Genomic DNA, 24,894 nt, shown 5'->3' with positions numbered 1-24,894 from the left:
GGTTGGTTATAGTAAACATCGAGGATATGTGGGTCATGGGCCAGCTCCATAGCCTAATGGTAAAGGGAGTCATATCCACATAGGTGACTGAATGTTTCTTTTTAGTGCAGACTTTTGCTATAGGGCGTGTGTGCTCACCAGGGAGACAGAGAGATACAGAGAGATAGAAAGCAAGAGGTCACCCCCCCAGGAGTGATGGCCACACCACAATTCCTTCTCTTCCACTCTCCTCCCGGGATCATGGGCACGCATGCATACATGCCTGGTGTGTTTTAAGCCACTGGGTCTGGGACTCAAACTGCAGTCAGCTACGTAGGAGTCTAGTGATGTAGCCATTATGGCAACTGCTGGTCCCCGAATTTTAAATCCTGGACCCAGTGACTTGCAAATAACACCGGATGCATGTGCGTGTATGCCCCAAATCCTGACGGGATGGGAAAATGGAGAATGGATTGTGGAGTAACCGTGTCCCATGATGGGGGGTGGGGGTGGGTGGGTGTATGCTTTTTTTCGCTCCATCTCTGGTGAGTGCTTGCACCCTGATAAACAGAGAAAACATCAGAGACCAGCAGGTGGCATGGTGGTTAAGGCGCTGGACACTCCCACATGGCCGACCACGGTTTGGGTCCCAGACCTTGTGGCTTGCTCTCTCTTGACCTCTCTCTCCCTCTGTGTGTGTGTGTGTGTGTGTGTGTGTGTGTGTGTGTGTGTATGTGTGGTCTAATTAAAATAAATGAATGATTAAAATAAAAAAAAAAACACTAAATGAGTCACCTATCACTGGAGAGGCCAGGTACCTGAGTACAGTGGATGGAGATTTTTTTAAAGAGGTTTTTGCCCTAGGGCACGTGCACATGCACCTGCCAAAGAGAGAAAAAGTGAGAAGTCACCCCCCCCAGGGGGGTGGAATAGCCATGCCGCAATCCCTTCTCCTCCTGGGATCTTGGACATGCACACACACACACCACCTGGCATGATTTTTGAGCCATGGGGGTCTGGAATTCAAACTGTGGTTGATCATGTGGGAGTCCAGCAATGTAATCGCTACACCATCTGCTGGTCCTGAGATGTAGTTTCGTTTTGTTTTAAAGATTTATTTATTCCCCTGTGGGGGGTGAGTTCTCATTTTCTCTCTGTCTTTCTGGCAAGCACACACGCCCTATAGCAAAAACATCTCAAAAAAAGGAAAAAAAAAAAAAGATGATTATTTATTTATTTATTTTTGAGAGGTTTTTGCTATAGGGCGCGTGCGCTCGCCAGAGACAGACATAGAGACAGAAAGCGAGAAATCACCCCAGGGGGGATGGTCACGCCGTAATCCCTTCTCCTCCGTTCTCCTCTCGGGATCTTGGGTATGCACGCACACGCGCCCGGCGTGAGTTTTAAGCCACCTGGTCCGGGACGCGAACTGTGGTCGACTACATGGGAGTCCACCGACATAGCCATTACGCTAACTGCTGGTTCCCTATTTCTTTTAATTTGACCAAGAGAGAGAGAAATGGAAAGTGGGAAAGCAAGCTGCCAGGTCCAGGACTTGAAGTGTGGTCGGCCATGTGGAGTCCAGCACTTCAACGACCACACCACCTGCCGGTCTCAGAGATGCAGTGTTAATTCCGGCTCCTCCATTCACTAATGGACTTGTCATATGACCTTGGACAAACCCTTGGATGTAGCGATTTGCCAGACCTTCTGGACCTTAGCCTGCAGCACATCTATGAGCACCTGGTGTTTTCTACCCAGTTTCAGTCCTGCTCTCTGTGCCAACATGGACAAGGGTGATTACGTAGATGAGATAAAACAGGTAAACAGTCAATTAGTAAAAGTACTTTATTTTCCTCTTGCATTTGCTTTATCTTTTGCTTTACAAAGTTGTGAAGTTCATAGCTTTATACCAAAATTTAACAAGGATAAGCTATTCACTTATAAACACTTTTGCAGTCAAATGACATCTGATTTCATTCTTCTAATCTGTATTCAATATATAAAAAAAAAAAAAAAAATCAGAAACCAAGGGTGCTGGAGCAGCTCTAGGGCATCTACTTCTCTTTAAACAGGAGAAAGATTTTCAACCACTTCCCCTTCTGACCCCCTCATCTCCCAATTCCTTTGGGCTACTTCTCTGAATGCAGAGCACATCCAGGAAACTAGCCACACCATGTGACCCAGCAGGGCCACATGCCAGGGCTGGAGGTAAGGTGAGAGGGCTGTTGTCTGCTAAGTAGTAGGTTTGATTGACACGAGGATCTCACACTCACTTGCACGTGGAACTCAGTATAGCTCCAATCCCCTCCACCATAGCTTCTGTCCCTCGCCACCCGACCGCTTCTCTCCAACCCCGAGGATCCTGATAATTTGGGGGCAGGGTGAAACCATGATTTTATAAATGTGGCAGGCATGGCATTCATAATTCTAGAGTTCTCCTTGAGGCAAGTGGAACAAAAACTGTATGCAAGCATATACGAACTGCAGTTACTTGAGCAAACTAGAAAGTACATGTTGTTCAAATCCCACTTCACAGTATTCTTCAGTCTCCCCTCCAATGAATTCTCTTTCATGAAATATACCATACCGTTCCAGTAAGTGCAAACCTACTCCCTCCAAATCATCCACATGCCTAGTCACTACCTTGTCCCCTGTGTAATCTACCAGAAGAAAAGACAAAACACAACTTTTGCTAGGCAAATAATTACTTAAGCAGCAATAATTTTGCCTATAAATTACAGGTAGGTTAAGAGCGAAATACTCAACTGCTATGCCTTCTGAGGGAGAAGAAATTTTCCCCACAAAAGTGGAAGTGTACTGGTAAATGAGTACTCTCTGAGCTCAAGTAACATCAGGTCAGGATCATTCTCCCCGGCAGATTTTGTGTAATAGCTCTGCAAATGAATAAAGAAATATGCCAAAATATATTTTGAACCTAGTTAACAATTTTTGCATATAACTTCGGGTGACTGATATTTAATCAGAACAAACAGCCATTAAAGTGTTAGCATATACACACAAAAGGATCCTTGCCATCCTTTTCTTGGCCTTGAGCTGTCACAAGAGGCACAGCAATTAAAATACACATTCTAAAATGGCTTCCAGCTACTTACAACAAATTAGCCGGATTTCGCCAGGTCTTTAGCAGTTTCTTTCCTTAGTGAACCTGCTATGATCAGAGCTGACATAGGTCTCTGAGCAATAGCTTGTCTATGAAGGGATATGGGCTTTAACCTGCCAAAATGTTGTGGAAGACTTGGGGGTGGGGGAGCCAAAGTTCTGTATGACTTTCAAGACACTTAAAAGTAACAACACAGGGGGCCCGCAGATGGCATAGTGGTTACCTTGCTAGACTCCCACATTGCCAACTGTGGTTTGAGTCCCAGATCCAGTGGGTAGAAACTCATACCAGGTGCATGTGTGTGCATGTCCAAGATCCTGGGAGAAGAATGGAGAAGGGATTGCGGTGTGGCTATTTTCCCTGGGGGGTGATTTCTCACTTTCCCTCTCTCTTTCTCTCTCTAGGAGCGCACGCACCCTAAGGCAAAAATCTCTTTAAAAAAAAATAAATAACACAACCCTAAGAGTCAAGATGTGCAGAATACCCTTATTTCTTAAAAGAGCTAGAATGGCTCCCTGCAGATCACACACTAACCTGATGTTAAAGAATTTCATGTGCTCTTGAAACAAAGATTACTATCAATGCTTCAAAGAAAACTTTCATGAAGTGAGGAATACAGTACAAGTCTAGGTGCCCACACATACACACACACACACAAAGGGCCTTCCATACATGCATACAGAGGCAGAGACATACACTATGCTACCAAAGTTAAACCCAAATCGTAGTTCTAACCGGTCCTATCAGTTTGAATATACTCAAAGTTCCCCACGACTGCCCGACACCTCACGTACCCCTTTCCTGCTAGGCAAAGGCCCTCCGCATCCTCATCTTTCAGACGTGTCCTGGGGCAGGACAGATGGGCACCTATGCAACAAAGAATCCAAGGCTTGCTATCTTAGCACGCTTCCCAGCCAACGTGAAACATGGCTTCACTTCAGCCCAGAGAAAAATGCCGTTTGGCAATAAATCCAAATGTGCTCCCTGGGAAAGCATCATGCTCAAACCCACAGAACAGCTTGGCTTCTCTGGTCACCTTTACAGACAATGGGAGTCAGAAGGGGGAAGAGTTTAACCTCACACAGAAATAGCGCAAACATGCTTTATGCCACAAAGTCTCTGCTCTCTCCTAAACGTCATGCAACTCTCAATAGTGTGTTAACAAAAAAGTTTTCCCACTCACAGGGACAGAAATAAATAGCTGTGGAACAGAAGTAAATAGCAGTATCTCCTAGACTAGTTCCCAGTACTTTCTGGATCCAGTAAGAACCACTGAGCCCTTTCCTAGAAAAAAGTGCACACACTGTTAGTCCTGTATGTTTCAGAGGAGCTGCAGACTCTCTTAAAGCCTACCCATGAACTCCTGGTGAAGCCCCCCTCCTCTAGAGCTTGAGGGAAGATGAGTTGATGTGTGTGCACTAGAAAGAGTGGGGATGGGCCCGGATTCTCTGCAATCCTAGAGAACGTCCTGGAAGCATGATCTATGGCACTGGGCTCCTCCCCCTCCTCTCTGAAAAATCTTGAGTTCTGAGGATCCTGAAACAAGAGGTTGGGAAGAAAAAATTCTTACTTTACTGGTAAGAGTCCAGAGAAAATCTGAAAGCAAAGCAGTCCCATCAAAGTTTTCTTAATTTGGCTGTTGTCAATGGACAGGGAGTCTTTCCTGTCACCATACTCACTCCACTCTTCTTCCCATGCTAACAGGGAAGTGAGGCAGATGCTGGTTTCAGGAACAAACCTCCAGGAAGCCTCCTTGTAGGCCCTAAGAACTGCAGTTAGATGCTTTTTCTAACTCCCCCATCATAGGTGCCATCAGTGGGAAGATCACCCTGTGAGTCCAGAGGAACTCTTGATGGCTGTACCAGCCGAGGCACAGCTAGACAGTGGCAGAGATGCAGGCTGCCAATGAAGCAAACCCACACAGGCGTGGAGAGTCAGAAACCGGAAAGGGAGATAATGTTCCACTCCCAGTTCAAACAGCCGGGCCATAGCAGCAGCAGTGAGAGCCCAGGTCTCACAACAAATCTGAAAGGCAGACATTCTGTCTGGGCGCTGCCTCCCGCCGAGCACTATCAAAACTTAACAGCGTTTCACTAGGACGTACTGTCTATAAGGACTTTTAATTAAGGGATTTGCTTCCCAAGTTCCTAAAACACAGTCAGCAGAGCAGCCACTCTAGCTGTTTGTCAGTCAGCCCTGTCCATCTGCAAAGCAAGGGAATAGTGAAGCACATGGCACATAATTGTGAAAAGGAAACTATCTGCTTCCCATTTAATGATACAGTTACTACAACTGAAGAAACTAAACTGATCCTGAATATCTAGCATTTGAACAAGCTTGTACTTAAAAGCCTAACTACAGGGTTCAACTGTCCTAAGAACATAAACTAAAAATCACAAACCGAAATCAATAAAGTATACGTATGATTAGAGTCAAAACAGGTAAGCAATAAAGATCTAGGTTGTTAATAAACATATGGAGAATGCTCTCAGCATAAATCATTATATATGTCATGCTGTCCCATAGGAGTATGGTTTCTTAAGATCCAGTTAACCTGACTAATAAAAACCTCCAGCGAGAACTGAGAAGTGTAATATCATCCCATAGAGCTGCCCAGAGACTTATGCTAGTGGTTAGTAACCACTTTCTTCTTCCCTGCCTCACTGGGGAAAGGAAGAGGGGCCTGTGTGAGAGACCCGTGGGGTGGGCCAGTGAAGAAAGTTCAACTAACAACTTCCCAACATGGGAGGCAAAAACTTCATGAATCAATTTTGCTGTCATCTTCGGCATGTCGTTCAATGTGTCCTGCAGCATCCTAGGAATGAAGAAGGGTCCATGAGAGAAAAATTGGCAGTAGGACACTAAAAAGCAAAGCCCAGTAGAGTCGCATGGGTAAATTCTATCCAGGATCAGTATGTGAAAGGCAGTCAGGAGCCAGCACTACTGCTCATTTACATGGAAACTATGCCCTTAAAGATGAGTTCTGGTCTTAGCATGCGAACACTGGAATAAACCTCTAGATTCAGTTACTAGATTTGAAATACCTGAAAATATTCTCTTTAGGTGCTTTCTCAAAAGCAATCTAATTCTTCAGTAAGCTAGAAGAAAAATCCCCTGGCTCTCCCTACGTACTGCACTTCGCAACACTAATAAAGCAAAGAAGGTCGGTCCGCCCCTGCTCCGAGCAGCCTGCTGCACCCCCGGTTGACCTTGAGTCCCACTGATATACCTGTTTGGATCCTTTTCTAGCAGTAAAAAAAGCGTCACAGTTCTTCCAGCGACATTTCAGAGTCTGAAAGTTTGGATTGGTGTGGTCCGTCAGCAAGTGCTGTTTTAAGTGATCTACAACGCCAAATATCAGAGAGCAACCATGCCACTGGGAAGAAGGAACAAGGGGAGCAGGTTAAAAAGGACGCAGTCAACAAGTGGCCAGAACATCCCTCTTTGGACCCCTAAGTACTGTCCAGGCAAAAAGTTAAGCCCCTTACTTCTTTAATTTATCCTTGGCTAGAAAATATAACAGAGCCAAAGACAACCAAATTAATTAACAATATGATAAAAAAAAACCTTGAAAAGACTGACATCTATTGACACTTCGGTATTTTGAGAAGGCAATGCACTAAGATAGCCTTTATATCCTGTTAGATAAGGTACAGATTAGCAATTACTTGCAGATAACTTTCCATAAAATTCAGCTTAAACTCTACATCATAAAATCGAGATTCTTGGGGCTGGCAGCTGGCACGGTGGTTAAGGGCGCTAGACTCCCTCCTGGCTGCTGTGGTTTGACATCCAGACCAGGCAGCTTGCTTTCTCGCTTTCCTTCTCTCTGTCTCTCTCTGGTCAACTTCAAAAAATAAAATAAAATAATGACAATATCTAAAATAAAATAAAATAATTCTTTTTTTTAAAGAATTATTTATTTATTATTATTATTATTTTTCACATGAGTTTTGCCAGAGAAAGACAGAGAGTGAGAAAGCAAGCTGCCAGGTCCAGGACTCAAACCCTGGTCAGCCATGTGGGAATTCCAGCACTTTAACCACCATGCCACCTGCTGGCCCAAAATAAAATAATTCTTAAAAGAAAAATCGAGTTTCTATCTTAGCCCATTTATTACAAGAGGCTTTCATCTAGTACAGAAAGTTATTTTTTTATTTTTTGGAGAGGTTTTCGCTATAGGGCGTGTGCGCTCGCCAGACAGACAGAGAGAGACATAGAGACAGAAAGCGAGAAATCACCCCCCAGGGGGGATGGTCACACCACAATCCCTTCTCCTCCATTCTCCTCTTGGGATCTTGGGCACACATGCACACACGCCCGGCGTGAGTTTTAAGCCACTGGGTCTGGGACGCGAACCGTGGTTAACTACGTGGGAGTCCAGCGACATAGCCATTACACTAACTGCTGGTTCCCAGAAAGTTATTTTTAAAAATTTAAGAACTGTTGACTTGTAAACTTGAAAATAAAAATAATTTTAGAGAGAAAACTACATTGTGGAAATATTTTTGTAGAAAATTGTGTTGGCTGGGGCCGGCAGGTGATGTGGTAGTTAGAGGTGCTGGATTCCCACATGGCTGACCATGGTTTGAGTTCTGGACCTGGTGGCTTGCTTTCTTGCTTTCCTTTTCTCTCTCTCTCTGATCAAATTAAAAATAACAACAAATGGAATTAAAAAAAAATTTTTTAAAAAAGAAAACTGTGTTGGCCACAGAAGCCTGACTTCACTCATAACTTTTATCACTTAAATCATTATTTTGTGATCACCTACCTTTTTTTCCCCCTAAACTATTAATTTTACTTACACATGTCACTCAATTTCATGTATTAGAAAGTTTACAGACTCCTTCTCCTGGCAATTTCCCCACAGGCTTGTATGTCATAAATGTTGAGATTCTAACATGCTTTTAACTAAAAAGCAATGCTTTTTTTTTTTAAGAGGTTTTTGCGATAGGGTGCATGTGCTAGCCAGAAAGAGACAGAAAGCAAGAAATCATCCCCTGGGAGGGGATGGCCACGCTGCAATCCCTTCTCCTCCATTCTCCTCTCAGGATCTTGGGCATGCACACACATGCGCCTGGTGTGAGTTTAAGCCACCGGATCCGGGACTCGAACTGCGGTCGACGACATGGGAGTCCAGCGACATAGCCATTATGCCAACTGCTTGTCCCAAGCAATGTAAATTTGAGTTTGTCTTCTGTCAGCACTAGCCCATCCCTCTACCTGTAAAACCAGAAGGTGTTTTCCGCTTTCTCAAGATCGATTAACTCTATTTGTGTGTTCTGGACCCTATTATACTAGATTTTGCTTGCCTTCACTGAGACGACTAAAAAGCAAAGACAGTAATAAATTGGGTCGTTGGAAATGTCCTGACATATTTTCCTGTTTTTCTACGCACAATTGTGTCAGGACTTTCCAATGACCTAATATAAAAACCTCGAAGATAAGCAGGCTATAGACAAACTTAAAATCAAATTTAAAAATTGAATGCCAAGTTTATTCCATCAACGCTGAAAATGAGGTTAGCGTTTTGGTGAAATGAAGTACAGTGCCATAAACGTTTCTTTGATAACCATCAATATTACAACTGACAAGAATTTTAAAGTCTATATAGTATATTCTTAAAGTTTTAAGAGATAATTATCAGCTCCCATCCCCAAATAAAAACCACATAATTAGTGGTAATGCACAGAGAGCTGAGGGTTAGAATTTCAAGACTACCAAATTTGTAATTTTCTATGCCTCAAAAACCAATGAGGACATAAAGCAAACCATTATTCTCATAATCCCTGAAGAGGGAGGTCAGGTCACAAAAATAAACACTTCTTCTTTTTCCTGTTTGTTGCTATTTTTGTAAGCATGCATGGATTTTACAATAAAACAAAAACCACCTAGAAGATAATCTCTGAACAGATGATATTTAAATATATCTCGTATCTAATCTTTTTTTTAGAGATTTTTGCTATAGGGCATGTGTGCTCACCAGAAAGACAGAAAGCAAGAAATCACCCCCTGGGGGAATGGCCATCCCACAATCTCCTCTCCTCCATTTTCTTCTCAGGATTTTGGGCACTACTCACATGTACCTGGTGTGAGTTTTAAACTACTGGATCCAGGTCCAGGACTCGAACCACAGTCAACTACGTGGGAGCCCAGCAACATAATCACTAAGCCATTTGCTAGTCCCACCTCATATCTAATCTTAAAACAGACTATTCATGGGGCTGGCAGAAGGTGTGATGGTCAAGGCACAGGACTCCCACATGGATGGCTACGGTTCAAATCCCAGATCTGGTGACTTGCTTTCTCACTTTCCCTCTCTCGCTCTCTCTGATGAATTAAAAATAGTAGTAATAATAATAATGATAATGATAAATAAAATTAAATTCTTTAAAAAAATACTACCCATTAAAATATAAAGACATTTTATGTGTCATTTAAAAAATAAGCTTTCTTGTCCTACACTGGAAGGCATAAAATAGATGCTCACATATGTTAGACTGGGGGCTGGCAAGTAACATGGTCATTAAAGACTGGATTCCCACATGGCCGACCACGGTTCAAATCCCAGACCTGGTGGCTTGCTTTCTCGCTGTCCCTTTCTGTGGTCGAATTTTAAAAATTATAATAACAAATGGAGGGACCAGCAGTTAGCATAATGGCTATGTCGCTGGACTCCAACATAGTCGACTGAGGTTAGAGTCCCGGACCCGGTGGCTTAAAACTCACGCCAGGCACGTGTGCGTGTGTGCGTGCCCAAGATCCCGAGAGGAGAATGGAGGAGAAGGGATTGCGGCATGGCCATCGCCCCTGGGGGGTGATTTCCCGCTTTCTATCTCTCTGTCTGTCCGGCGAGCACACCCACCCTATAGCAAAAAAACTCTCCGAAAAAAGAAAAAAAAAAAGAAACAAACAACTCACGCCGGGAGCATGTGCATGCGTGCCCAAGATCCCAAGAGGGGAATGGAGAAGGGACTGCGGCGTGGCCATCCCCCCTGTGGGGTGATTTCTTGTTTTCTGTCTCTCTGGCTCTGTCTCTGTTTGGCGAGCTCACGCGCCCTATAGCAAAAACCTCTCCAAAAATAAATAAATAAATAACAAATGGAATTAAATACATTTGTTTTTAAACAAACAAAAAAATGAAGATGTACAGAATGGTCTAGAATTAGGCAACCCAAGCCTGATGACAAAAAGTTTCTCTCCTTACCCAACAGCGGTAATTCTGCATCAGATTTAGCCTCACAGCCTGAATACTGCCATCATAACAGCCGGTATAAATCTGGAGAAAGAGATTTAAGATATTAGACCAAAATATATATATAAAAAAAAAGTAAAAATGCCTCCAAAATAAAAGTTAAAAGTTATTAATGCTGGTAGCAGCTTTAAGAAAACAAACAACCAAAACCTGTTTAGAGTACTAGAATGGGAAAGTATTTTCTAGATCATCCAGTCTAGGTACTCTGACGCTGTCTCCGTATGGAGCCACTCTTGGGACCATGACTAAGAGCAGGAGTGGCATGGCCCAAAGACATCTATCTATACTCAAACTTGGGTAGCCATGGCTTCTACTGGGCATCATTATTAGGCATTCAAATTTCATCGAAAGTAAGGGCTTTTCTACTTCAGAGTCTGAAAACCATCCATTCTGGTTCAACCTCATAACTTAAAAATAAAATAAACCAAGGCTTAGCAAGGTTAAGTGAGTTAGCTTCTACTTTTAGGACTGCTATAATTGTACCACACTAGTCAAATCTCCTTTCTTCATTCTTGTATTCTGTTCACATCATAATGTCTCTGGAAAAAGCACCACTCAATTGTTTTAACTGCCAGAGGGCACGTGTACTCGCCAGAGAGAAAAGTGAGAGAGAGAGCATTCTCAGTGGGGTGTGATCACGCCTAAATTCTTTTTCCGTCAGGACTTTCAGCATGCACGCACATGTACCCAGTGTGTTTTTCAAGTACCAGGCCAGGGTTACCTGGTTGGCCATGTGGGATCCAGCACCCTATGCAGAGTGCTTGAATGACTATGTGACAGGGCTAGCCTATCCACTTAATTTTCTGAAGCATCTTAAATTTACCTTCTATTTAGTGGTAGTGTAAGATTTTAACTGCAGTTCTTTTAGCTATTAATAAAAAATAGAATATTCAACATCACTGGGTTACTTATCATCATCATGCCAAGTGACAGAAAGGCATTCAATAATGAGGCACGTAAGAAACGGACGCCACTTTTGGAAGTGACGAGTGTAATTACTGGTATGTAGATTTTTTTCCTACACACATTCAAAGGCAAATGTCCTACGTGGTAAATAATACCCACCATACTTTTATGGATGGTCATACACATAATCATGTCTTTGTGTCCTCCATAAACTTGCAATCGATCATGGGACTTAAGCAAAAAAGAAAGAAAAGAAAGAGAATTAAGGTTATTTATAACTTGTGCTTAATAAGCATAGTCTATGAGGGCTTTTGGCAGGTTTAAAACTCTAATCTGAGGCACTAGGTTGAAGCACCAGCAGCATTCTAACAAGAATATAATCAGATGGAAGTTTTTCTAGTAAGTTCCATTCATCAAGGAGGGCGCTGGTAATTAGAAATAATATAACCGACTTCTTTTGAGAGTTTTTTTTTTTTTTTTTCCCCCACTATAGGGCACGTGCGCTCGCCAGACAGACAGAGACAGAGAGACAGAAAGCGAGAAATCACCCCCCGGGGGGATGATCACGCCGCAATCCCTTCTCCTCCATTCTCCTCTCGGGATCTTGGGCACGCACGCACATGTGCCCGGCTTGAGTTTTAAGCCACCGGGTCCAGGACGCGAACCGCGGTCGACTACATGGGAGTCCAGCGACATAGCCATTATGCTAACTGCTGGTTCCCCCGACTTCTTTAGTATCAAAGCTACACACTTAAAATCGTAAGTTTCAAGAGAATGGAATAGCTCTCCAAGACCACTGAAGTTTTGACACTCGGGAGCCTGACCAAACATCTCAGAGCAGTGTCTGAAGGAGGAGCCCACAGCCCAGCTGTTCCTAATTACCCTGAGTGCTTGTGAAAATGCAGATTGCTAGTTTCCGTCCCAGCCCTACTGTATCAGTAGTTAACATCCATCCCAATGGACAACCTCCCCAAAAGCATCCAATCAAAATACTGGCTCTAACTTCTACCTGTAATTCATAGACACGAACAAATTTATCCAGGCAAGCGGTCACCATCACTTTTCCTAGGATATTCACCACAGTCACTGCATGGTTGTGACCTTTGTAGATCCGCACGAGTTCACCAGTCTACATCGGAAGAAGAGGTTAAGAGTCACTAAACTTTCAAGATTCCTTCTACTTTCCAGATTCACAATTTTATAATTCTAAGAGGTATAATTCTGAGGTGACCTGTACACACATGTAACTGTACCCATTTTAACGGCTTGAAGCATCCCCTCAGGCATTTGTTACCGGTACAAAACACGTGCAGTGGTCCTGATGAAGAGAATCTGACGTCACAGAAACAGAAGGACCGCAATTCCACGTACCTCATTTACAGCTCTCAAAGCACTTTCACTTTTCTCATGTCATTGGATCTGGACAAGTCCTTCAGGTGGGATTACACCCAGGTTTACAGATTAGGAACTGAGCTTCAAAGAGCTGCCTGACTGACCTGAACATAGTCTCTCTCAGCTGTTTCCATTTGTTCTATTTTAAACTATATATCATATCCACTTTCTGAGAGCCTCAGCTGCCCAATTTATCTTGACTTTAAATGAGGGATTCAAACCAAATCTTACATAAACCCTGACGCTGTGCCCCATTAAAAACTTTGATGTCATGATTTTGAGGGTTGAGTAATAACATCCAAGAGCTTAAGCATAAGGATTATTATTAATCTTTCTGGGAAAAGGACTTATTTAAATTGCAAGAAGTTTGAGGAAACCTTCAAACTTTAACTCTCATTTTCTTAAAGATTACTCTGTATGACACCAGCATGGCTTACATGAATGTTGTGGGCATGGACTGACTGATCACTGGAGCCACTGAACACGAGGTCATTCACCACCTTAAAGAAGAAAATGCAATGATTTAGAGTGTGTATAAGGTTCTCACACTTGTAACACACACTAGCATTCTAATTTTCATCCTTTGTTGAAATAAACATGAACTAGGTATGAAATAATGAGCCTCTCAAACAGATTTTTCTCAACTGAAACTTATACCCTGTCACTCTGATGAGTTGACAACATATTAGCTTTCTTCAAGACTTTTTTTTTTTTTTTTTTTTGCTATAGGGCATGTGCACTCGCCAGAAAGATGGAGACAGACAGAGACAGAAAGCAAGAAACCATCCCCCTAGGGGATGGCCATACCACAGTCCCTTCTCGTCCATTCTCCTCTTGGGAACTTGCACATGCATGCACAGGCGTGAGTTTAAGCCACTGGGTCCGGGACTCAAACCACAGTCGACTACATGGGAGTCCAGCGACATAGCCATTACGCCAACTGCTGGTCCCAACATATTAGCTGGAGAATAATTAGGAAGTAGCCCAGAGGGGCATTAGACTCTACCCATATTCTGGTTTTTTTTGAGACGTTTTTGCTATAGGGCGCGTGTGCTCGCCAGCCAGACAGAGAGAGACAGAGGGACAGAAAGCGAGAAATCACCCCCCGGGGGAATGGCCACACCGCAATCCCTTCTCCTCCATTCTCCTCTTGGGATCTTGGGCACGCACGCACACGCGCCCGACGTGAGTTTTAAGCCACCGGGTCCGGGACGCAAACCATGGTCGCCTACATGGGAGTCCAGCAACATAGCCATTACGCTAACTGCTGGTCCCAGACTCTACCCATATTCTAAAATACATTTTTTACTGTTTCTTAGGTTAATACATTCTGAAAAAAGGACATTACTTGGTAGCTCAGGCACAAAGAAAAGGATTATAATCTTCTTGTTCTTTCCAAGATGTCTGTGTTCTAAATAAGGCAAGAGTCAATGGGGGAAATTCTGCTTTCAGTGCCAGACAACTCCTGACCTACACTGACTGTACTCGCCTTCATGCAAAGAATGGTCTTGCTGTGGCCCTCCAGAGTCCGGAGAAGCAGTCCATTCCTCGCATCACGCACACTAATGGTACAGTCATAAGATCCCACAACCAGCAGCCTTCTGGCACCTTCCTGAGCTGTTGCAAGACAGCTGACTGCCCGAGGGCCGTGGCATTCGAAGATTTCAAGTCGTTTGTTGTTCTGAAAAATAAGACACTTTCATCTGAAATAAAAGCAATTTAGATATGGAAGACCCCACAATCAACTAACTGAAATCTCCACCTTGGTACCAACTCTCAATTCCATGACCTGCACTCAAATTCTCACGCCCACCCACATCCTTCACTTCACCCACATCCGTCCTTTGCCATTCCCATTCTACCCTTCTTTGCCGTGTTCACAGCCTCCCTGTCTCCTGACCTGGGAAAGTGAGGGCCAATTCTTATGTTACAAACGAATTTATACTCTCATACAATTTATATGCCATAGACCAGGAACTCTTCTACTGTTTTGCTCATCCAAAATTTATGCAAGCTATTTCTCCTGCTATTTCTAAAAGCCTCTAATAGGAACTGTCTTCCTAGACAATTTCAATTAGTCTCACATTCTCTTTGCCTCTCTGTATTATGCTGATGTTTTTCTGACTACTGGATTCTATGTCATCTCTCATGACATCTAGTGGACTACAGAAGCTCATAGGTCATACCCTGAATTCCAAACAATTCTTTTCAATTAAAAAAAAAATTTCCAGAGGGTGTGCTCGCTCACTAGACAGAGAGAAAGAGAAAATACCCTCGACTCCCATGGGGTGAGATTACATTGCAATCTCTTATCCTCCATTTCTCCACCCAGTTGAAATTTAAGACAGGCATGCATGCATAGGCACCTAGAGTGAGCCATCCGCCTTAACCACTGAGCTAGCTGGCTGGCCTGAGATAACCTCTTTCACCCACTCCCTTCTCTTCATCCTTATTCTAAAGTTTCAGGTCATCTTCCATCACAAAGCCTCCTAAATGGTCGTCCTGCCACTACTAACAGCAATCTTTCCTAATCTCTTCTGTTTCACAGTGACTCTTTTCCCCCCTAAAATACAAATTGGATCATGTCCGTTACACTCTAAAGCATGTAAGATGAAGCCCAACTATCTTAACAAAAAACATATGCCATTAAGAACTTCCTAACCTTATCCAGGGGGCTAGCAAATAACAGATATTCAATAAAGGTTTGCTCAGAAAATTAATTTATCTTTCTGTTAGGGAAGAATGAGGCCATGTGGTGTTAAGGCAAACCTCTTAGTTCACCTTGGAGAATGGGCCGCCCTCATGAAACACTAAATCAGCTCCAACCACACCAATGTCACACTCAAAGGAGATTACGTTCATTTTTCATGGTGTCATTCTTATAATGAGATAAACTGGTTTAACCTGTGACTCATCATTTGGCCCCAAATCTTCAGGCATGGTTTAATTTAGCAGAGTTACATTTTGGTCCTGGCATGTCTGAATGTAAGCAAGACAGAATGGAGGATCTTGTTTCACTTACAGAAGATAACAGCTATTGAGCAGCAGCTAATTCTGTTGAGGCTTCACATAAGAAATCAGAAGAATGCCTGCTTGCTACTTCTTCCCTTCTCTCTCTCTTTCTCTCTCTCTCTCTCTCACACACACACACACACACACACACACACACACACACTCTCTTTTTCAAGAGGCATGGGAATTCTGCCTTCATCCAACCACTAACCTTAAAGGTGACCACAGTGCCATTAGCCAGTCCTGCATAGAGAATTCGCCATCTATTATGGAGGCAGAGAACTCGATCTTCCAGTTGCAACTCCTCCACACACTCTCGGGTCTGATAAAAGTACACAATATCTAATCAGCAGAGGGGAGAGTCAAATGAGATGCAAAAACATTTCCTCCTGGAAGCAGAGTTTAAAATATGGGGTTCTCTACTTTAGAGAGGACTATCTTAAGTCTTTTTCCCCTTTGAAATATGAGGCCAAAGACCCCTGAGCTGAAAGTAATACTAAAAACAAATATGAATCCTAAAAATGTTACCCGTGTTTCTAATTTCGAATATAGAAATTCTTCAAAGGGGTGAGCTGGTCTTAGCCTCTTAAGTGGCCAAAGATAAAAGTTAAGGCCAAAGATAAAAGATATATGAAATCTAAAAAGGAAAATGCGGATTATAGTTGTATATTTGATAAACACATTAATCAAGTATAGATCTTCCTGGACTTATGTCTATTTCAATAGCTCCCAAATGACTCCTTCAAACTGGTACCAGGTTAACTGGGCCATAAATACCCAGGAAGCTATGTACCCACCTAATATATACTGAACGTCTGCACTCTATGGCAAAAACTCAAAGACTGGAGGGTACAAAAGCAGAAGTGGCAACTGTAGATACTAGAAACAATATAGGAGGGAACGGTAAGTGGAGAGCAGGAGAGGGGGACTTCAGGGGGAGAAAGAACATTTTATAGACATAAAAACAAAAAGGTATCTGCTAGTGTTAATGTGTACAGTAATGTCTTGGACTGAACTATATTCACGCTGGGAAAAATTCTGTATGCTGTAAGGATGTACAGGGATCGAATGTAAATATAATTAATTAATTATTTTTAAAAATATACAGGAAGCTTTTAAAAACACAGTCTTCCCTTGGTATCCATGGTTGCTCAAGTTCTTTACAGTCAGCCCTCTATATATGTGGGTTCGACCTCAGTGGATATGGAGGACATTTGATCTGTGGATACATGCCCTGGAGATTCAAAGAGCTGACTACATTCTCCGACTAGAAGTCTATTTGCCAGACACTAACATAATCACTCCAGCTCTTTGTTACTATTAGCATGGTATTTTCTTCATTCTTCTCCTTTCAACTAACTGTGTCTTTGAATTCAAAGTCTCTCTTGTAGAAGGCACAGATTTCTTTTTAAATAGTAAAAAGAGGTTCTATTCAACAATGACATGGGGACCAGCAGTTAGTATAATGGCTATGTCACTGAACTCCCATGTAGTCGACCACAGTTCAAGTCTCGGACCCAGTGGCTTAAACTCATGCCAGGTGCATGTGCGTGCATGCCCAAGATCCCGAGAGGATTGCGGCATGGCCATCCCCCCTCGGGGAAGATTTCTTGCTTTCTGTCTCTCTAGAGAGCACACGCGCCCTGTAACAAAATCCTCTCCCAAAAAAAAGAACAACATGGAAAGAGATCTCAGTATAGAACTGGGCTCCACTCCAAATAAAGCATGGACAAATGAGGATTTACAGCCGAGGAACAGAGGCAGGGTCCTGAAATAGCACCAGTGGGTGGGAAATTACCAAGAGGACACATCAAGGATGGGAGATTCTGGTTAAACAAACCTTAAGAGTGTAGATGTACATGTTACTTCTTTTTTTTTTTTGGAGAGGTTTGTGCTATAGGGCGTGTACGCTCACCAGAAAGACAGACAGAGAGAGACAGAGAGACAGAAAGCGAGAAATCACCCTCCAGGGGGGATGGCCACACCGCAATCCCTTCTCTCAGGATCTTGGGCATACATGCACACATGCCTGGCGTGAGTTTAAGCCGTCGGATCCGGGACTCAAATTGCGGTTGGCTACATGGGAGTTCAGCGACACAGCCATTACGCTAACTGCTGGTCCCTACATGTTACTTCTTTATCCAAACAATCCCTGCCTTTTGATTTTAGTGTTAGTTCATTCATATTTAATATTCTCTCTTTTTTTTTAAGAGAGATTTTTGCTATAGGGCACATGTGCTTGCCAGAGAGACAAAGACAGAAAACAAGAAACTACCCCCACAGGGGGTATGGCCACGTCACAATCACTTCTCCACCATTCTCCTCTTGGGATTTTTGGGCATGCATGCACTTGTTCCTGACATGAGTTTTAAGTTACCAGGTTCAGGACTTGAACCGCAGTCGACTGCATGGGAGTCCAACGTAACCATTAAGCCATCTGCTGTTCCCAATAACTATTAAATATAGTTAGACTTAGGTCTTTGAGTTTTTTTATTCTATTTATTTCAATTTTATTGCTCTATTCCTTCTTCTACCTTGTTTTGTATTTCAAAAGCAAAAAAGGGAGAAAGTCAAGTGGGTAGATTGAAGTATCTACTGTAATCTCCATTCTACACCGTAAAAACAGTCAAAGACTGCTCCACATTATTACTCTGAATGTCTCTGGACTCACTTACCTTAACATTATAGCAGCGGATGGTGTGATCACTGGAACCAGTGTAAAGGTCAGCATTCTTCCTGGAGTTCTGAGTAACCAGGAGGCAGTTCACTTTGGATGTATGGCCCTCAAAGACACCAATACACTTCCGACTCTAAAGTCAAGTACAGATCAGATTAGTACTTACAGGCTACAGAAGGATTTAATCATGCATTTCCTCAACAAGAAGATGCTAAACCATTCAGTTCAGTTCACTGCTATTATCATTAGTGCCTAGAATAGTGCCTGGTATGCAAGAGGTGTTTCACACGTATTTGTTCACTGAATGCCTAGCAAGGTAGTAAGGTACCTGCAACTTTATTAGCTTTACCATACAAAAAAGTACTTAGGGCAAATCCTCTAAGATAAACCAGAATTTTTAATTAATGCTTAGGGCAAGACATTCCAACACACAACATGCAGACCGAGGACCTAGTAAATCCAAACTGTGGCTAGCTAATTATCCAGAAATGTTGTGCAATCAGTCAGTGGCTTGTGAGAATGCTCCACATCATTCAGAAATGTGTCAGGTGCTATCATAGATCCTAGAGGTCCAGACGTGGTTTTATAAGAAGATATCCCAAATGTTATCCCTATGCAAATACTGAGATCTATTTAGAATGTACACATATACATATGCAAATATATATTGGAATTCAGAGTTAGACGCGAAGCCCCTAGCTCTTACGCTTACACTTCCTGGTACCATTGTTTTCTTCCTTCAGTCATCCCTACGACTCCTCTTATCACCAGGCTACAGGAACATACCTGTTGCCTAGAGCAAACACATTCTCCTGCTCCATCACCTAACTTTAACTTTCAACCACCCTGGCAATGCTAAGTGTGATGCCTGTTCAGAGGACACGGTGTTTCTAAGGTTTCTTGGCTACCAACATTGGTAAAAATAATTAATTTGATGTGTCAAATTCAAAACAAAAAATTCTTTTGAAGGTGATGAGCGTTAGATTACACTAAAGTGTGAGAGACTAGAAAAATGTTGCTCTCCTTAATCACGTGGATTCTGTAATTATTTATCAGAGAAAAATGCCTTCTCTAATACTTCTGTAACACTTATTCCATCCATCCTTTACTGAACTCGCTGAGGCTGGGGTGGAACACAGTGTCAGGAACCCATTGAGGGTGCTGTTTCTCTCTCTCTTACTCATGAAAGAGATAAACATCCTTTATGTCACCAACACCATCATCGACCCCCAGGGGTGGGACCTGACTGGCCCAAGTCTATTGGCTGCAATGCCATTCTTTGCCACAGGTCACTGTTCAGGGAATAAAGCACAGGACCCTTTTCTGGTGAAGGGAGGGAAAAGAAATCCCAGTGGCTCCTATACTATCTATCTTATAAGCAGGAAGAGAACTAGGTTTTAAGAGAAAGTTATGCCAGGCAGAGTCAAGACAGAAAGAAATTGGGTCCCCAGTGACCCTGCTGGATCAAGTACCTTTAAAGCAGTCTAAGCCTACCACTTCCTCTAATAGAAAACAAATTCCCCTAATTGCATAAGAGAGCATGGGTATGATTTTCTAAAACCTGTAATCAAAAAAAACACAAGATGTTACACTGACTTACCACCAGATTATAAACGCGGACAGTTTTATCTGCTGAGCAGGTATACAGTAAATTCCCAAATATCTGAATTGCATTCACGGCAGCTTGGTGTCCCTCAAAGCTTCCTTCTGTAGGATCATCATCCTCTCCTGGCTCTGAAGATATTTCTAGGAAACAAGAATAGGTTTCAGAGACATCTGCTAGAGTCTAAAAAGATACTTAAAACTGTGAAGATTCTGTTGTTGGTGCCTGGCCCTCTTCCTCTCTCGAAAAACAAACAAACAAACAAACAAACAAAAACAAAAAAAGAAAAAGAAAAGAAAGAAAGAGCCAGCAGGTGGTATAGTAGTTAAGGTGCTGAACTCCCAAATGACTGATGTGTTTAGATTTCTGGACCTGGCGTCTTGTTTTCTCACTTTCCTTCTGTCTCTCTCTGGTCAAATTAAAATATAATAATAATAATAATAATAATAAATATAAATAAATAAATAATTCTTTTTTAAAAAAGGAAATAGATTTTAAAAAATAAAAAAGGGGGTTGAACAGTCGCACAGCAGTAGAACATGACACTCTGCAAGGCTGACCCCATGAGAAGGTTCTAGGTTTGCATCCAGAGACCTCCCTGGGAAGGCCAGACACATGCATGCTCATGATGTGGGGCTCGCTGAGGCTGGGGTGGAATGCAGTGTCAGGACCCCATTGAGGGTGCTGTTTCTCTCTCTCTCTTACTCATGGAAGAGATAAATACGCTAAAAAAAAAAAAAATTAAAACCATTATATAAAATAGTGGTCTGCATTAACCCAAAAGACCTCCTTAAAGCCTAGTTCCCCTGGCACAATACTATCATTTTCATTAAAGATTTTCTCTATGATGATTCCAGAGAAGCCTGGTGGATCAGCAGTTGGCATAATGGCTGTATCACTGGACTCCCATGTCGTCTACTGTGGTTTGCGTCCCAGACCCGGTGGCTTAAACTCACGCCAGGTTCGTGTGCATGCATGCCCAAGATCCCAAGACGAGAATGGAGAAGAAGGGATTGCGGCATGGCCATCCCCCCTGAGGGGTGATTTCTCACTTTCTATCTCTCTCCGTCTTTCTGGCGAGCACACATGCCATATAGCAAAAACCTTTCCCCCTCAAAAAAAAGAGAGAGAGAGAAGGCTGGGAAGACCTTTCCCTCCCTTAAAAAGACAGATACTTATGGGAACCTGCAGTTAGCATAATGGCTATGTCACTGGACTCCCATGCAGTCGGCCGCGGTTTGCATCCCGGACCCGGTGGCTTAAAACTCACGCTGGGCGCGTGTGCGTGCGTGCCCAAGATCCTGAGAGGAAAATGGAGGAGAAGGGATTGTGGCGTGACCATCCCCCCTGGGGGGTGATTTCTCCCTTTCTGTCTCTATGTCTCTCTCTGTCTGGCGAGCGCACGTGCCCTATAGCGAAAACCTCTCCAAAAAAATAAATAAATAAAAGATAGATACTTAAATTATAAGCTTCTGAGTAATACATGGAAAGTACCCAGTATCTCTCTTCATTATCTCCCCTCCTAGTTATTTGAGAAAGGCATTCTATTTTTAAATTTTTTCTGCTATATGGTGTGTGAGCTTGCTAGAGAACATGAGACAGACAGAAAGAGGAAAAGTGAGAAATTACCCCTCAGAGGAGATGGTCATGCTGTAATCCCTTCTCTTCCATTCTCCTCTCAGGATTTTCGGCACGCATGCACATGATGTGCCCAGTGTAATGGGTCCAGGATTTTAACTGCAAAGTTGGCCTTGTGAGATTCAGCCTCCTTAACCTCCATACCACCTGCTGGGCCTTTCCCTTCCTTTTTTAGTTTGCTGTAGGGAGCATGTGCTCGTGAGGGAGTGGTGGAGGTGAGAAATCACCTCCCAGGAGAGATGGCTACCCTGCAATCTTTTTGTTTTCTCTTGGGATTTTTGGGCATGCATACATATTCACCTGGTGTGATTTTCAAGTCACCAGGTCTAGGCCTTGAATCGCAGAGCAGTCACATGGGATTCAAGCACCTTAACCTTATGCCACCTTCTGGCCCAGTATTCTTTTTTAAAGTAGTTCCTTCTAAAAGCAAAAATCCCTGGAACCAGTGAAATCTTAATACTAATCTGAACAGATGAGGGAGCCAAGGTAAGAGATAGGAATAAAAAACTGAAAAAGTCAGGATCTGAGATTTAGGGATATCCTAACTACAATCAAGGCAATCCTCTTGATCATAAATCACTCTGCCACCAATCTGTAAACATTTAAGTAGATTTAAACACTGACTCTAATATTTACAAGTTTTTTTCTGTAGTTAATTTTATTTTTAAAGAATTATTTATTTTATTTTATTCATTATTACTCTTCTTTAGAGAGGCAGAGGGAGGGAGAGTAAGAAAGCATGCTGCCAGGTCCAGGACTTGAGCTGCGGTCGGCCATGTGGGAGTCCAGCACCTTACGCACCACACCACCTGCTAGCCCCTCTATCATTAATTTAAATAAAACTGAACAATCAAATACCTGAAGAATTCTTTGGTCCTTTTAAGGCGGAGATCACGGTCTGAGTTTCTGCCACACTACAAAACAATAGCAAAAGTCTTCTTAGATCTGCATGAGCAGGACAGGTTGTAAAACTAAACATTTTCAAATTCAAAGGTCTTTAGCAACAATAAGCAAAGAAGGAGTGATGTGAGATCAGTTTTTTCTTTTTTCCATCTGACATTCATATTAAGAGATATAAAAGTAGAGTGCATATTTATGACATAGAAAAAGCAGAAAATCTCCACTGCTATGGTTTGATTCTTCCATATCCATTATCCATATTCCATGTTTGTCTGTGTTAACAAAATCTTATTCATAACTACTTTTGTAAAAAAAAAAAAAAAAAGCTTGGGGGGGACCAGCCGTTGGTGTAATGGCTATGTCACTGGACTCCCATGTAGTTGACCGCGGTTCGAGTCCTGGACCTGGTGGCTTAAACTCACACCGGGTGCTTGTGCGTGTTTGCCCAAGATTCCGAGAGGAAAAGGGACTGTGGTGTGGTCATCCCCGCTGGGAGGTGGTTTCTCGCTTTCTGTCTCTTTGTCTTTCTAGTGAGCACACACACCCTGTAGCAAACCCCCCCCCCTTAAAAAAAGAAGTTTGGTGTAAATTGTTCTGATCGGACCAATACAACACCCTTACCTTACAGGTACGCCATCCTTGTTGCGAGTGCCAATTTCACTGGTAGAGCTAACTTCATCACAGCCAGAACGAGAAGTTTCTGGTGGGTTTTGCTCTGTAGAGTTCCAAATATCCTTTTTAGATGGGCTGTCTGGTTTCTCTTCTCCAGATTCAGAAGAATCGATGGCTACTACCTCTAACTGAGGGTTAGGAATTTCTAGGACTTCCAGGGACGAGTCACTGTCTGGCTCATCTCTGGCACTCTCCTGCTCCCGACTGGTTCTGTCTTCCCAGGTGGAGGTTGTTACTTTCCCCCCTTTAGTTAACTTTCCAATTTTCACTTTTCTTACAGGTTTAGCAGTAATCACATCCTGTTCAGTGTCGCTATTCTCAGGAACGTGGGCAGCTCGCAGAGTTTTCTTCTTGCGAAGTTTCTTCTTTTTCTTGTTTCCCCTACTTTCGGCTGATGTCAGAGTAGATTCTGCCTGTTGCTCAGGCTGGTCAGCTGGAGAGTGGGGTTCTTTCTCCAAAGGGGTTTCTGAAGCAAAAGACAATCTTAGAAAAGAACTGGTACAAGCTTCAGACCCACTGTTGCCTTTGCTTGGCTCTTCACCCTCTTTATTTACACTAGGAAGACCGGATGATGGGGAAGAGGGAGCGTTTTCTCTGTTTCTGGTATTCCCTTGCTCCTCACCAAACTTCGATTCTTGGCTAGGCTCATGGACACTTTCTGTTAGCTCTGACAAAGATGATGTTGCAGCAATGACTGGATACACTGGACAACTGTCACTCATCTCTCCTGAATTGAGAAGGAAAAAATTATTGCATCTTTTTCTGTGTTTGCTGTTTATAGTCATGAACTGCAAATTATTCATCACTGATGGAATCTCCACCAAATAGTTCACCAATATGATCACTGAGCTACGACTGTTACAGCTGTCCTCTCATCCCTCAGTCTCTCATAACCTACACACATTCCTGACAGCACTTATTACCCTTTGCCTCGCGTTAATCTCACTATATATGCAAGTTTTACTCCCTACAAAAGCTCCCTGTGGGTTCAGATTGTTTCTAATGATTTTTCCCATGTTTTAAATGTTCGCATATTCAACATTCATTTTTATTCTTAGTAGACACTTAACGATCTACTTAGCTGAAGCATTTTACTCTTATTTTTAATTGTCAGAGGTTCTTGAGCTTGCCAGAGAGAGACAGAGAGAGGGGGAGAGGGAGAAAGTACCCCCCAGTGGGGTGTGGTCATGCCGCAATCCCTTCTTCTCCATTTCTGCATCCTGTTATGATTTTGAGTGCACACACACACACACACACACACACACACACGTTTTTCAAGCCACTAGGGTGGGGACCCAAATTGCATGGCCATATGGGATCCAGTTCCCTTAACCACTAGGCCACGAGGTCTGCCCATCACTTTTATTTCTTGTAAGTTTTCATTATACACTATACCCACATGTCATCAAATTTAGCTATACACTAGTAGTAAAAATGACTTAAAAACGCCCGCTTTCTTTGACTTGGTTATTTCATGTCTAGGAATTTAAACTGATGAAATAATCACAGATGTACTCAAAGACATACACAATATAGTTATACAAAATATTAAAAAAGTAGGAAAAAACTAAATATTCAAAAAATTTATTATATAAATTATTATATTCCAGATTATGCAACTATTCAAATATTATACAACCAGTAAAATAAAAAATACTTTGGATAAATTATTTTTGTGACACACACAAAAAAAGACCATGATATATTAAGTAAAAAAAGTCAGGTTATAATAGACT

General features: G+C 42.5%; 1 protein-coding gene across 1 annotated transcript in view; it reads right to left on the bottom strand.

The window, feature by feature from the left end:
* Positions 1 to 3,596: 3,596 nt before the first annotated feature.
* ZNF106 (zinc finger protein 106) overlaps positions 3,597 to 24,894 on the bottom strand; it is a 79,334-nt gene continuing 58,036 nt past the window's right edge. The window contains exons 12-23 of the mRNA XM_014591656.1: positions 23,108 to 23,885; positions 22,445 to 22,500; positions 19,946 to 20,091; positions 18,344 to 18,478; positions 15,880 to 15,990; positions 14,146 to 14,337; positions 13,094 to 13,156; positions 12,274 to 12,393; positions 11,424 to 11,495; positions 10,311 to 10,382; positions 6,333 to 6,479; positions 3,597 to 5,918 (exon numbers count right to left, since the gene is read on the bottom strand). Of these exons, the coding sequence (XP_014447142.1) occupies positions 5,862 to 5,918; positions 6,333 to 6,479; positions 10,311 to 10,382; positions 11,424 to 11,495; positions 12,274 to 12,393; positions 13,094 to 13,156; positions 14,146 to 14,337; positions 15,880 to 15,990; positions 18,344 to 18,478; positions 19,946 to 20,091; positions 22,445 to 22,500; positions 23,108 to 23,885 (1,949 nt within the window). The 3' untranslated portion in view covers positions 3,597 to 5,861. The remainder of the gene's footprint in view (positions 5,919 to 6,332; positions 6,480 to 10,310; positions 10,383 to 11,423; positions 11,496 to 12,273; positions 12,394 to 13,093; positions 13,157 to 14,145; positions 14,338 to 15,879; positions 15,991 to 18,343; positions 18,479 to 19,945; positions 20,092 to 22,444; positions 22,501 to 23,107; positions 23,886 to 24,894) is intronic.

Source organism: Tupaia chinensis, unplaced genomic scaffold (assembly GCF_000334495.1).
Source record: "Tupaia chinensis unplaced genomic scaffold, TupChi_1.0 Scaffold000605_1, whole genome shotgun sequence".
Classification (NCBI taxonomy): Eukaryota; Metazoa; Chordata; class Mammalia; order Scandentia; family Tupaiidae; genus Tupaia; species Tupaia belangeri.
Note: the sequence above shows the minus strand (reverse complement) of the source record. Positions and strands in the feature narration are given on the sequence as shown.